Source organism: Camponotus vicinus, unplaced genomic scaffold, assembly GCF_025532165.1.
Source record: "Camponotus vicinus isolate PSW18456_S1 unplaced genomic scaffold, iyCamVici1.0 SCAF_2, whole genome shotgun sequence".
Taxonomy (NCBI): domain Eukaryota; kingdom Metazoa; phylum Arthropoda; class Insecta; order Hymenoptera; family Formicidae; genus Camponotus; species Camponotus vicinus.
Genome location: NW_028141956.1, coordinates 13,584,925 through 13,599,124, shown reverse-complemented (window position 1 = coordinate 13,599,124; position 14,200 = coordinate 13,584,925). Strand labels below are relative to the sequence as shown.

At 28.8% G+C, this 14,200-nt stretch overlaps 1 protein-coding gene across 2 annotated transcripts in view; it reads left to right on the top strand.

Moving 5' to 3' along the window:
* Positions 1–5,572: 5,572 nt before the first annotated feature.
* Positions 5,573–14,200, top strand: part of LOC145966317 (uncharacterized) — a 33,989-nt gene continuing 25,361 nt past the window's right edge. For both annotated transcript variants that reach the window (XM_083090328.1, XM_083090327.1), the window contains exon 1: positions 5,573–6,400. In XM_083090328.1, coding sequence (XP_082946454.1) covers positions 5,591–6,400 — 810 coding nt within the window. In that variant the 5' untranslated portion in view covers positions 5,573–5,590. The remainder of the gene's footprint in view (positions 6,401–14,200) is intronic.

Here is a 14,200-nt window from a genome sequence, read left to right as displayed (position 1 = left end):
ATACATTTTAAAAAATGCTATAATATTTAAAAACACAGAGAAATTAGACAACGAATAAAAAAAATGAAGATTTTATATATATATATATATATATATATATATATATATATATATATACGAAATATATGATACGAAGAATTTACGTCGAGAAATAATTAATCAAGTACGGATAAAAAATACATCCGGGAAACATTTCATTTATTTTTTCATTTAATATTGCAGATAATATATCTATTAAGATAGAAGCTGATAATGTAAAAAATTATGCAAAATCCGATTTGCAATTGTCCGCATTTCTCAATGCGCATTCCAAGGAAATCACTAACAATTATTTTTAAAGGAATCATCGTTATCTTCGATAATGATGATTTCAATAGCATCGACATGTTCTCGCTAATTTTACACTCATGATTTTACAATCATGATTTTTTAAAAAGAAGGTGTAAATATCATTGTCTAAAGATGTGAAGAATAAAAAATGCTAAGTAAAATATTTGATTTTGAAACGAGTTCACATAAATACATTTTATAAAATATATAGAATACTTATATTGGATAAATCCTATTGCATAGTAATTTATTTATAATACATTATAAATGCTTTAAATGTTTCGACACCTTTCAACGACATAATTTGCTTGCTTATTAATCACGAGATATTATTAACTACTACATATCAAATGTTATATACATAGAATGCTAATAATTATTACAATGGTAATTATACAATTGTGGAAAAAGCTAAAAACAAGAAATTACTTTTTATAGTTTTTCCTTAACACTTAAAATTTTATTTTATTAAAAATTATATAAATACATTTTTATTGTATATTGCACAAAAATATATATGTATATATTTTTCATAATTATTAAAAATAAAAAACGTCATTTTTAATTAATTCATAAGTACATATATAGTATGTGCAACTTGTTCATAATTTTCTTTAACTTATAATTAGTTCTTCGTACATTAGATATTTATAAATATCGTATTATTAGATACAATAAGAAATATCTAACACACTCACAAATTCGAAAATTCATTCCAAAGTATATTATATTATATTGTAGCGATCAATTCTGTCGAATGTATCTCATTAACATTCGTTTCTTCTCGAGAAGAACTTAATTTCTCCATGGGTATATTTTCTGATATGGTTGTGCAGGTTTTTGAAAATGTTGCGTTCGCTTCGTGTCGAGTTTCTGGAAGCGGATCGCATTTCTGCTTCCAGCCAAATCGTTTCAATAGCAACTGCTTAATTGTCTTCTTACACACGAATGTAATGAAGATACTAAGGCTTAGTAAGACATCCGCCAAATAGATAAAAAATACATACATCCTGCTATTTGCATAATATTTATATGTATTATAATATTTTCTATATTGAACGATTAATGTATAGGAATTATATAATACCGTTATGCACCATTTTATTCCCATTATAATAAACACCATGGTAAATAATTTCAAGTATAAGTTGAACCTGTAAATTAATATGTAAATTAATATGTTTTTATTATATTTCGAAAAACTACATATGAAAATTGTTATAAACAGATGTTATAAACAAATACATTTGAACTTACAACTGAACAGAAATGAATATTTAATGCTTTATAGATATGTCCATATAAATTAGTTTTAAGATTTTTTTTTAAATTATATTTTTATTTAAATTTTTACTTATGTAATATATACTTTTTTACTTATATAATATATACGTACTACGAAGTTTCCACTAATAACCTCTCGTGTGCAGATAAAACGAGTTAAAATAAATGGGAAAATTCTCTACTATTTTGTTATTTTCGTAATAATTAATGAGAAACTATCGGCTAATGCATATAAATATAAGTAAGCGATGAGAAGAAATAGCCCAATGTTACGCGTGCTAATGGCATGCGATGAAGAATTGTAATTAGTAATCAAGCATTCAACTGTGTATTGTGTATTGCGTCTAGTAATCGCATAACAGAATATCCTTTTTTTCCACGTATTTATACTGACGAGGATTGGTCAATTTTTTAAAATTAACTTTTCCTTAATTATTGCAAAGATCACAAAACGGTGAAAAGGTGAGAGAATTTTTCTACTCAATTTAACTAGCTATATCTCTACACGAGAGATGATACGATTATTATTATATTCTATATAACAATTAAATAATAATCAAATTTAATTTAATTTAATTTAATTTAAAGAAAATAGTGAGAAAAAAATCGTGTTTAGAGAATAAATTTTTTTTTGAAAAAATGTTAAAAAATGTAATTTTTTTGTATCCTTATAAAATAGATGCATTAATTTGACTTGATATTCTCGCAATTATTTTGCATTTTTTTCAAAAATTGCAAATTTTCTCAAAAAAACGCGCACACGATTGAAATGGCAAAGAATTAAATATGATCAATTTTGCGATGCTGTAGGTAACTGTAAATAGATATAATAGCATATACATATTAATAAAATATACACATGTTAATAAAATAGATTGCTATGTATCAATGGAAGAATATTGAATACAGACCATTTCTTATCCTCGTTAAAACATCGACTTTCTGAATTTTTCAAGTGGTAAGTTGTGTCCTTCTCATAGCGATGAATCTTAAATGCCGTAGAAATGGATAAGTAAATACTACTGATAATACAGACACTTTGAGGCACATAAAAATATAACAGAAATGCTGTGTGATCTGAAATAAAAATTAAAATGTTTATATTATATTGTATTTTACAAGTATACAAAACATATATTTTACTCTTAATATGAATTCTCAGATTTGTGACGACATGTTATAATCATATGCTAGTGTAGCATTAGTATAGCAGACACTTACTAAGAAACCAACACTTATTATGAAATTTTGGTTGCAATTTTTTCGGTATGTCAGGAATAAAATTCATGCTGCCACACAAAATTGCGAGAATAAGAGGACAGCCACACGCGTAAATAGAATACATGATCAATTTCTTTTTCTCTCTTTGTTCCTTATTTCTTTGTAACGAATGAAGTTTTCTGCAAAGTATCATTTACACTTTACATTTAGCTGTAACAAAATATAGAAAAAAACCGCGATGCAAATACACATTAATAAAACAAATTATTTTTTGATCGGGATTCTCGCTTATACGTATAATCTTTCCCAATCAAAAAAATTTACTTATGTTGTATAACATCACAGAAGAATAAATTAACATGTATAATTTACAATATGTTATAAATATTCGATAAAATTTTGTAAACAATTCAGTATGTTAATATAACATTATGTTATCTTGCTTTCAAAAATTAAATGCTAGTTTATAAAATAAATATTCTATTTTAAGTAAACAAGATCTAATAGAAATCTCGAACAAAAAAATTATATTTATTTTATATAATAGAAATGCAACTTACTCATTCTGTGTACTAAATTTATCATATTTTAAGCTATATAATTTATGTTATTAAGCAATACAAACTAACAAAAAATTTTTTTTTTCATCCAAGATGTCGTATTATTTTTCTGTCTTTAATTTTATGTATTTTTATAAATATAATTTAAAGTTTTACACATTTCATAATATATTTATACATTTTCACATAATATTTTATATAATAAAATATAAGTACCTTTCTTATTTCGATGAAGATAAAGAGAAGAAGGATCGGATAAAAGATCGGAAAAGAGGAAGGAATGAGAGAAAGGATAGAAAGATCGGGTGATAGCGGAGAAACAAAAATTTTTTTAACGCATTTAATGCATTCTTTTAAGCGTCAGAAACGAGAATCCATTTATTGCAGCCAAAATCTAACAACTTTCTTTTCCAAATCTGTCGAAATTTTATAAAAGAAGAATATTTAAAACCATTTTCTTCAAATATTATATTCTCATTAAAAGAAAATCAAAAACCTATTAATGAAATTATTTTGGGATCAGAATGTAAGGAATATCTGAACGAATTAACGTTGAAAGATCACATAAACATAGTTAAAATTGTTCGAGAGAACTGTTTAACATTTTATGTGACTGCTGCAGAAGAAATTTGTAAAAGGTTACCTATAAATAATGAATTTTTATTAAAGTTACAAGTTTTTCAACCATCTGTAAGTTTATTCGATAATAATAGACAAACATCATTTGATGATGTTTCTCTCGTAGCTAAAACTCTCGGCGGTTTTGATGAAGATGCTTTAAAAAAAGAATGGATTGCATTAGCATCAGACCTTACAGTGGAAGAAAAACAAAATTTTTCTAAATTAAATTTTGACAGTATGTGGAAAGCAATTTTACAACGTCGGCACACGAATAATGTTCCTAAATATTCCAATTTAACGAATATTATAAATACTATTCGAACGCTTCCGAATTCTAATGCCGATCCTGAGAGAATGTTTTCTCTTTTGAACAATTTAAAAACGAAAACACGTAATAGCTTTTCAACGGTTTCCGTTAATGCTATTTGTATGTTTAAGTCCGCATTAAAAACTAGAGGAGAAACAGCTTTAAATAATGCTCATTAATGAAGAGCATTTATCTCTTATGTCGGCGGATAAATTATATGCCGCTAATAAAAACAATTTAAAAGTCCATGCGGATGCTGACGTAGCAGGCCCTTCCTGCGATAAATAATTTTAAAATAAATTTTTATATACATCACTTAAAAAATAAGTGTGTAAAGATATATATATATATATATATATATATGTGTGTGTGTGTGTGTGTGTGTGTGTGTGTGTACACACACACACACACACACACACACGTATATGTATGTAAGGAAATGTGAAATAATATTTTGACCTTTTATCAATTAGAAAATTGATTATATTTTATTATTTTATTATAATTTTATTTTTTATTTTTATTTATTATTTATCATTATTTTATTATTTTATTTTTATTTTATTTTTATTATTATTCATTTATTAAATTTTTTACATTTCCTTTTTAACGGAAGAGACCACCACCTTCTCGCAGTTTCCGTTGAGCAACAAGATGTACGTCATATATTAATACAAAATAATAATAACAAAATACAATTCTATTAAAATAAATTTAAATATTATTTTATTACAATTATTTTTTTAAAGAAATTTTTTTAATAAAAAAGCGTACATATTGGCCAAGAGTGGAAAAATTTAGATAAAAATTGAGATAAAAATATGTTAGATAAAAATATGTAAAATTTGTTTTTGTATATGTTATATTCTCTTTTTTAAACAACATATAAACTTTTATAAAAAAAAATCAATAGGAAAGTATTATGTGTGATAATAAGTATCGCTGCGATACTTGCAACGATGCAACTTGCATCGCCAACTCGCCAGCTCGAGATTTCGAGGATCACATAGCTATTGTATTCAGAGAGATAGGTAAGATACAATAGACCTCTCAGGAGAGAAGGGGACAGAAGCTAATCTACCCGTCTTCCTCTGTAAACCGAAGATGACCAAACGTCGAGCGTACACGGATGAGAGCTTATGCCTTAGTGCGCGAAAGTGGTGGGGATACAAATCGTACCGCCGCTGGACGCAGCGTATGCAATCTGGTAGCCTTGCTATCGAGTAGAGTTTCGAGAGATCATCAGATATCGACGACGATTTGTGATATGTCTCCGCGATTCCGAAGATCGGCGTCGCCAACAGTTTGGCCGAACCTGACGATCTACGATTATGGAAACCATAGCTTCGACATGTTTTCTGATATGGACGAGGAATTGGATGAGATCTGCTCGCTATACTTTCTCCTGAATTTTTTCCATGTGTATTATATACCGGCTATTATTCTGTTGGGCTTGGTAGGTAACCTGTTGTCGTGCGTAGTTTTCCTCAAGACGCATCTGAAGCTGCACAGCTCCAGCTACTACTTGGCCGCGTTAGCCACTGCTGATATCGGCTTTCTCATGTCCCTGCTTCTGGTGTGGCTTACTAGCACGGTAGGCTGGAGAGTCTTTAACAATGACGGCTGGTGCGAAACATTGGTGTATGTGAGTGCGGTTTGTGGCTCGCTCAGCGTTTGGCTGATCGTCGCTTTCACCGTCGAGAGATTCATCGCCGTTCAATATCCACTCCATCGGCCGCATATGTGCACTGTAGCGCGAGCAAAAACGATCATTCTGGTGTTGACGATCTTTGCCCTGGCTAGTCACTCGTATTCTTTCGTCACTGCCGGGGTGGTGAAAAATCAGGACGGCGACGAGGTGTGCGATTTGAGGATCGAATATCTGGAAACCATGCAGATTATCAGCATTATCGACAGCACAGCAAGCCTGATTGTGCCACTTGTACTCATCATCGTGATGAATACTATGATCATAAGAAATCTCTTCAAATCTGGCAGGCGATTCAACCAGGAGCCCAGTTACACCGCTAATTGCGCCAATAGGGAGAATGCCGATATCAATCTCAATCAAATCCCGGTGAGTTTCCTTCAGTAATAGATCTTGGTTCGTAATTGTGTGTTATATATATGCAATGTACATGATGTACATGATGTCATTATGATGTATTAGCTTTCCTTTCAAAAGATTTAATTTTTATCCAATGCAAGCTTTTCTTTCAAAAGATTTAATTTTTATCATCCAATAAATAGATATATAATTTATATCATATTTCTTTTGTAAATTTGGTATCGTATTTTTGTATATTACAAAGAGCTTCAGTTGAAGTACTTGTATACACATATATTTGCACTGTTATTATAAAATATTTTTATTATTTTATCGCTATATTTTTTAAAGTAGAGCATACATTGATTTCTCTCTAAATTAATTAAAGTATTTATACAGATATATTACATGAACATTTCTATTTAAAATAAAGTTCTCGAATTTTGAAATGATTTCAAAATAATCTTAATTAGTAATTTTCTAAAAAAATTTATTAATTTTTAGATTAAATTGTAAGACAATTTGTAAGCTAAGCGTAAAAAAAAATAAATTGTTTTATTTAAATAATTTGTTTTATTGGATTTAAAAAATAAATTGAAACAATATGTAAACATATATATATATTTTGTTGAAATTCAAATTTATATATATATATATATATATATATATATATATATATAAATTTGAATTTCAACAAAATTTTGTGCTCCTCTCTTTCCCTTTACATGTTTCATCGCTCTTTATATATTTTTTACTTAATTGATACTATTAATAAATGACTAATGCACGTGGACACTTTATGATGAGTTTGCATGCACAAAATTGCGGACACTGGGAATTGCTGGATAACTACTGAATATATACTGTTAAATAGTTAATGCACGCTTTATGATAATAGTTCACATATGCAAAATTATTGCATATATGTTAAAATATTACTTGACAAATATTAAATAGATTTAATTTATATTGTACTGTTTTTTTAATTTTGCAAAATTTTTAATATGCATAAATATATCATTAAAATATTTAATGGATTTAATTGTTAAGTGATTAACGATATGTGATTTCAAATTTTGACATAATTTACAATAAAAATATTTATATAGATATTATTTTGTTTGTGATATTTTTTTTCCAGTTTTATTACTATCGAAAATTCTGGAGTTTTGGAATATATAACACTCATAATATGATTTTAGAAGTATTTCTTCCCACGTATGTTATCATAAATTCTTAGAAGTAAACATTGAAATATTGAGTTTTCCCTCTGCGATCGAGCGATGCTGTTGGCTGTGTATGAGCAGAGCATCGAAACGAGCATATATAATCTGAAACATCAACAAATCTGGAAATAGTTTATCCACTCATAATTTCTAAAAAGTACCACAAAAAGAAGAGAAAAAAAGGCAAAAATTTATTTATTTTTGAAAACATATGGGGTATGCTTCAACTAAGAGGCAGCATCATTGCTCCTTATAAAAATATAGAGATGCTGAATTATCTAAATTGTCATTTAGACGAGAATAGGTAGATTTAAAAAGTCGTGTCAACTTTTTTTCAAACATTATAAGCAAATTCTTATTTCTATCTAATATCATTGCTCCGATATAAAAAGTGTGTCGATATCTATATAGTATCAGAGGAACGTGCCGCTTCTTCGAATGTGGTTCGTCGACTATTTTCGACCAACGTATAAATACTCTCGCGGCTTACATAACTAACTGCCATTCATCTTTACGGATCGACGTGCGTGCATTGCCGGCGCTTCCTGCTAGGCTCGCTGTTTATAATCACTCTTGGGTATGTTATTGACATATCATAAATCGCATGGAATCTGCCTTTTGCTCGGTCATTGATATTGGTGGGTGGATATAAGGGCGGGAAAGATTACGAAGTAAATCTCGTGACATATCCCCATTGCGAGTTAGATACATTATTGTAATCTCCACGAAGAGAGAAACGTATTCATAAAATATGTTTCAAGAAAATATTTATAAAAAAAATAAGATATATAAGATTTTGTGTGTATGAGAACTTTTTTGCGTCTGAGTATCACGTGAAAAAGAAGATCTATCAAATTTATTAGAAAAAATAAATCTATTAAAAATATATTTTGTATATTCTTAATTTTGTATTTTTTAATATTGATTTATATTTATCCCTTTTAACGTAAAGGATTTTAATTTGGCTATAGAGTAAATTAAGTTATTTTTATTTAGTAACATAATTAAAAACGTCTTTACAGATATAAATGCACTCTAACATCAACTTAATGTAAAAACTACTATTGCTATTTGTTTAGATCAATTAAAAACTATAAATGCAACGAATATATATACATTAATATAGAAAAAATTGAAACAAATTATATAGAAATTCGATACAGGATTCTCTTGATTGTCACTTGGAAAATTTTTTGATTATGAATGATTGGAAATATAGAGATTCTTTTCTAAAAATTCTAGAATTTTAGAGATTTTTAAAATTTTAATCTTTTTTTAATTCCATATAAATTTTATTTTAATTAATTTAAAAATTAATAAAAGTAGACTAAATATAAGTTGTAAAAATTATAATATTTCATAATTATAAAAAATAGTGTTTTCAGATATATATTCGTTCTCTATGGAAAAATTAATTTTATTACTTATACCAAAAAACTGCGGAAAGGAAAAGTGTGGTTTTTAAATAGCCGGTATAAAGAATTTTTCACACACAAACATATATATATATATATATGAATTGCATTTCTTATAATCTAAAATAAAATTAATAATTAATCTTAATTAAAATAATGATCTAGTATTCTGTTATCAGTTTCGATATTATGATGTTTTTCAGTACACTTTGTGTATATTTAATTAAAATAATGATCTAGTATTCTGTTATCAGTTTCGATATTATGATGTTTTTCAGTACACTTTGTGTATATTTAATTACATTATAAATCTCTTGATGCGCTATCGAAGGTTGGAGAGATTGAAATTGTCATTTTTAGACGAGATTGAATGCTAGTTATTATTTGAGGACAAAAGTAAATTTTGAAACTACTGTTTCTTGTTGGAAGTTAATACTTAAAAAAAAAACAAAATATATATATATATATATATATATATATATATATATATAAAATTTATTCTATTTACAGTGCATAAAGAAACAATTTCAAGGAAATAAAGTAGGCATTATTTCATCAAACTAGGTGAATAAAAATATATATTGTGACAATTGGAAAGTGGCATTCAATCATTATAAAAAATATTAGGCTTTATCATAAATTTTTTTATGAAGTAAACTTAATAATTTCTATATATTGTAATATTTACACATATATGTAAACTTAATAATAATTTACACATATAAGTAAACTTAATAATTTACACATTAAACATTTAAACTTAATTTACACATATAAGTAAACTTAATAATTTCTATATATTGTAATATTTACACATATTTGTATATTTATAAATAAATAATGATTAAAATTAAATAAACTAACAATTTTATTTTATATATCTGTAAAATATAAATATTTTTACATTTCCATTTTTTTGATATTTTTACAACATTTTTAGAGCATTTTCGTTTCGATAGAAATGTAGAAGAAAGTATGGTATTTTATTTTTTTGGAGAGATATATAAATGAACAACACAATTTTCAAGATAAGTATAAACAATATGTAATTTTTAAAAAGAAATTTAAATATATAATGAAGCAATGTAACAAAAAATAGCATCTTGAAAAAATTTAAAATAATTTTTAACTCATTTTAAAGCTAACGTCAAATTTTACATATCGCATTTTATTTTCTATAAATTTCATAACAAATATATTTGATATATGTATATACTCACAACTCAATTCACGCAAAGTTAAACTTGTAAAAAGTTACATTTAATTGGAATTATATATTTCAATGTTTTGTCTTTCTAACAGCATTTTATATTTGCATCGCATCTGCTCTAAAAAACGAATCAAATATCATAGCATTCAATACTATCGCCATATCAAAGAAAAAAACATCAATATGAAAGAAATCAATATTTAAAGCAAAATGAATACATAAAATAACGTTGATTGCTGACACGAGTCAGTAAAGGAAGGATAAAAAGTCAATTTTTGATTGTGCAATTATTATTATAATATTTCGAAAAATATAAATTATAATTTGCTAATTTATATATTATCATTATATTTAACATTTTAATTATCGTTATATTTAACATTTTAACAATTTTAATTAAAAATTGTTATTTATGTAATATTATGAATGTTAAAAATGTGATCGATTTAAGATATAACATTTTCATGCCTTATATGTAAATCGCGATTATCACAAAGCGCGATAAACATCGAGTGCATGCAACAATATTTTATTAATTTTCTAAGGAATAACAATTTTAAAAAATTGATACATTTTTATATTTATTTTTCTCATTTCTTTTGTATAGTATATTACCATAAAATTCCCTTTTTTTTAATTTTTAATACCGTGTTCGTCGTCCCGTAAATTGTCACAATATTGTTATTGTATATTATATTTTACGGAACAAAACGTTAAACATAAAGGTAAAGAAAGTGGGACGCGGCATTCTTCGTGCTGCTATTTCTTTGATAAAGGACACATGCTGGTATATTCAAAGTTATTATTTGCAAGCAAGTGAAGTTAAATGACATATTTAAGTGTCAATAGAAAAACTCAACGCTTGGTGTGACTATACTTTTTCATATACTTTTTATCGAGCGAAATATAATCACCATGTTGATTGTCTAGTGTGCGCATCAGTTGGCATATAATTGCAGTAACACGAATTAAAGTTGAAAAAAGAAAAATGCAATGAGACTCATGTACAGAATTAAAAAATATAAGACACAAATACAATATTTGATAATAATTTATTGTTACGTCCAGACCCTGGAATGGATGGGCCGTATGGAAGGACGCAACTTACTTACCCCGTGACACACTTTATTCGGGCGTGTGTATGGATCGGGTCGAACGAATGTGAAGGGCCTGACACAGCGACCGAAGGTCTCTTTAACGCTGCGTTTTTAAGCCTATTCGTTCGGTGGCTCCTTTTCGGTAAAGGAATTTAATCCTTGTTACGCGGGATGGGACCTAGTGCGATCTCAGGATTTAGGGAAGAGAACGGTTTAAATAATTAAATTATACATTAAATTAAAAATACATATATTATAAAAAAAAATAATGAAAAAAAAATACATCTTAGCAGTTGTAGGTATGCGTGATTGGGTATCTGTGTGTGTATGTATATATTCTCGCGGGTGTTACAATCGTTCGGAGGTCATCAGTCAGAATATACAGGGAAGAATTTACGTTAAGAATTAAATTCTGACTGGTTAATACAATATACATATAATTAATATAATATAAGAAATAAAACAAAATAAAAAGTGAATGTGTAATAAAAATATGAATAACGCTTACTCATTAAGGGAAGTATAGAATTCGTCGCTTGCGCATATGTGTTATAGTTAGAATTAAAATTTTCTAAATTCGCTGAAACACAGGTCTAAATTAAAATACAATAATAAAATTAAGATAAGAGATTCGCCAAGTCTAAATTCGAAAATTATTCATCTATTTCAACGGTTTCTCCCAAAAGTAATGATAATTCAAAGGAAAATAATATAAAGAGAAAATAAAAGATAATAATAAAAATAATAATATAAGGATGGGAAGTTAAAAGAAAACGAAAGGGAGTAAAGAAAAAGTAGAAATGAAAAGATATATATAAAGAAGGGCTGAAACGAGATATAAAGATAGAAAACAATATAAATTCTTGGTAAATAAATCAGAAAGAGCTAATAAAGAGAAATAAGGAATTGTTTGCGAATCGCCTTACGGAGATTCCCGGCGAACGGGGAATTGTTCGCGAATCGCCTTACGGAGATTCCCGGTGAACGGGGAATTGTTCGCGAATCGCCTTACGGAGATTCCCGGCGAACGGGGAATTGTTCGCGAATCGCCTTACGGAGATTCCCGGCGAACGGGGAATTGTTCGCGAATCGCCTTACGGAGATTCCCGGCGAACGGGGAATTGTTTACGAATCGCCTTACGAAGATTCCCGGCGAACGGGGAATTGTTCGCGAATCGCCTTACGGAGATTCCCGGTGAACGGGGAATTGTTCGCGAATCGCCTTACGGAGATTCCCGGCGAACGGGGAATTGTTCGCGAATCGCCTTACGGAGATTCCCGGCGAACGGGGAATTGTTCGCGAATCGCCTTACGGAGATTCCCGGCGAACGGGGAATTGTTCGCGAATCGCCTTACGGAGATTCCCGGCGAACGGGGAATTGTTCGCGAATCGCCTTACGGAGATTCCCGGCGAACGGGGAATTGTTCGCGAATCGCCTTGCGGAGATTCCAGGCGAATTAGGAAGAACAAGGAATGAGACTGGAGGAGAGGTGAGACAAGGATTGATTGATTGATAGTAATTAGTAAAAATTTAATGGTTATTAAACCGTTTAAAATTATTTGTCAGACATAGATTTTAAATTGTGAGATAGTAAGATATGGGAAAGGGAGAAAATAAAAATTACTCAATTTTACTCACAACTCGTTGGCATCACAAAAATGAGTGCGTTGATAAAATTGCAATGGCTGAGGTCGGAGGTTTATAACATGAAGAGCTGGGTAATGGAGATGTTCGTTAGAAAATTCACACGATGCACAAGTAAATGTTAACAAAATCATTTTCACTGTGATATAAAACAGATTAATAACTCAATTGCATAATGCAAGAAAAAAGGATCCCCGAGGCTATATAATTTTAAAATTGAATGACTGAATCTTGACTGGAACTGTGAACTGAACTGTCAATTGCACTGCTGCTCGTTGGAAGAATTAGCGTACTGAACTGTCAACTGTAGTGTTAATTAGCGCGCGTCGCGCCTTGCGCTTGCATTTTAAAGTTATTACTCCTCCTCCTTACTGGATGGTGGGAATCTTTGTAATAATTTTAATACTCCCTTCTTAAGGACAAGGAGGCTGATTTTTGGGAGGAGAGGCGTTTCTTAAGATTTTTATTGGTTAAGCCCTTTGGCTCGAGACTTAGCTCCATCCAGTAGAGAGTGGGAGTAAGTTGATTAGCTTATCGTTCTTGACGATTTAACGATTTTCGGAGAACGCTTGAGGGTGGCCTGTCGAACGAGCGCACGTGCACTATTAATTTCAAGAATATTGCTGTATGTTTAGATTTTGACAATCTTCCCGAGAACCAGATCTTTATTTTAAAAATTCTTTAGATAGAGAGGCTTCGAACATAAAGCCGTACCAATAGATACGAGACAGTTGGAGTTTCTTATAACAACTTTTCGTCTTATAATTCACGAATTTATTTAGAGTTTCGTTAACGCTATCTCGACTGGTCATTCTCAGTATTAGATTTGTTAGGCTTAAATGGTTATATACGCGGGTTAGGTTGCGTTTTTCTATGCGCTATCATTATTCTGAAGAAGGATCGTTTTGTGTTTCAAATGCAAGCCGATCCTTGATTTTTTTTTTCCACGATATCGTTTCGAAGAAAGAAAAGAATCGTGGAGTCCACCGGACGTAACATTATTTTTTAATTAGATTTGTATCAAAACATGATTTGTAGCAAAATGTAAGCATTATATAAATTTACACGTTCTACACGATTAAGTTGTATGTATTGAAAACGAATATTAGGACAGATATCTTATTCTTTTTAATATTTGAAAAGAAAAATGTGCTTATTAGCTACCATTTTTTTACATTTTTAATATTTTAAAATGCAAATATATAAATCATTATATTTTATATAATATTAATAAAT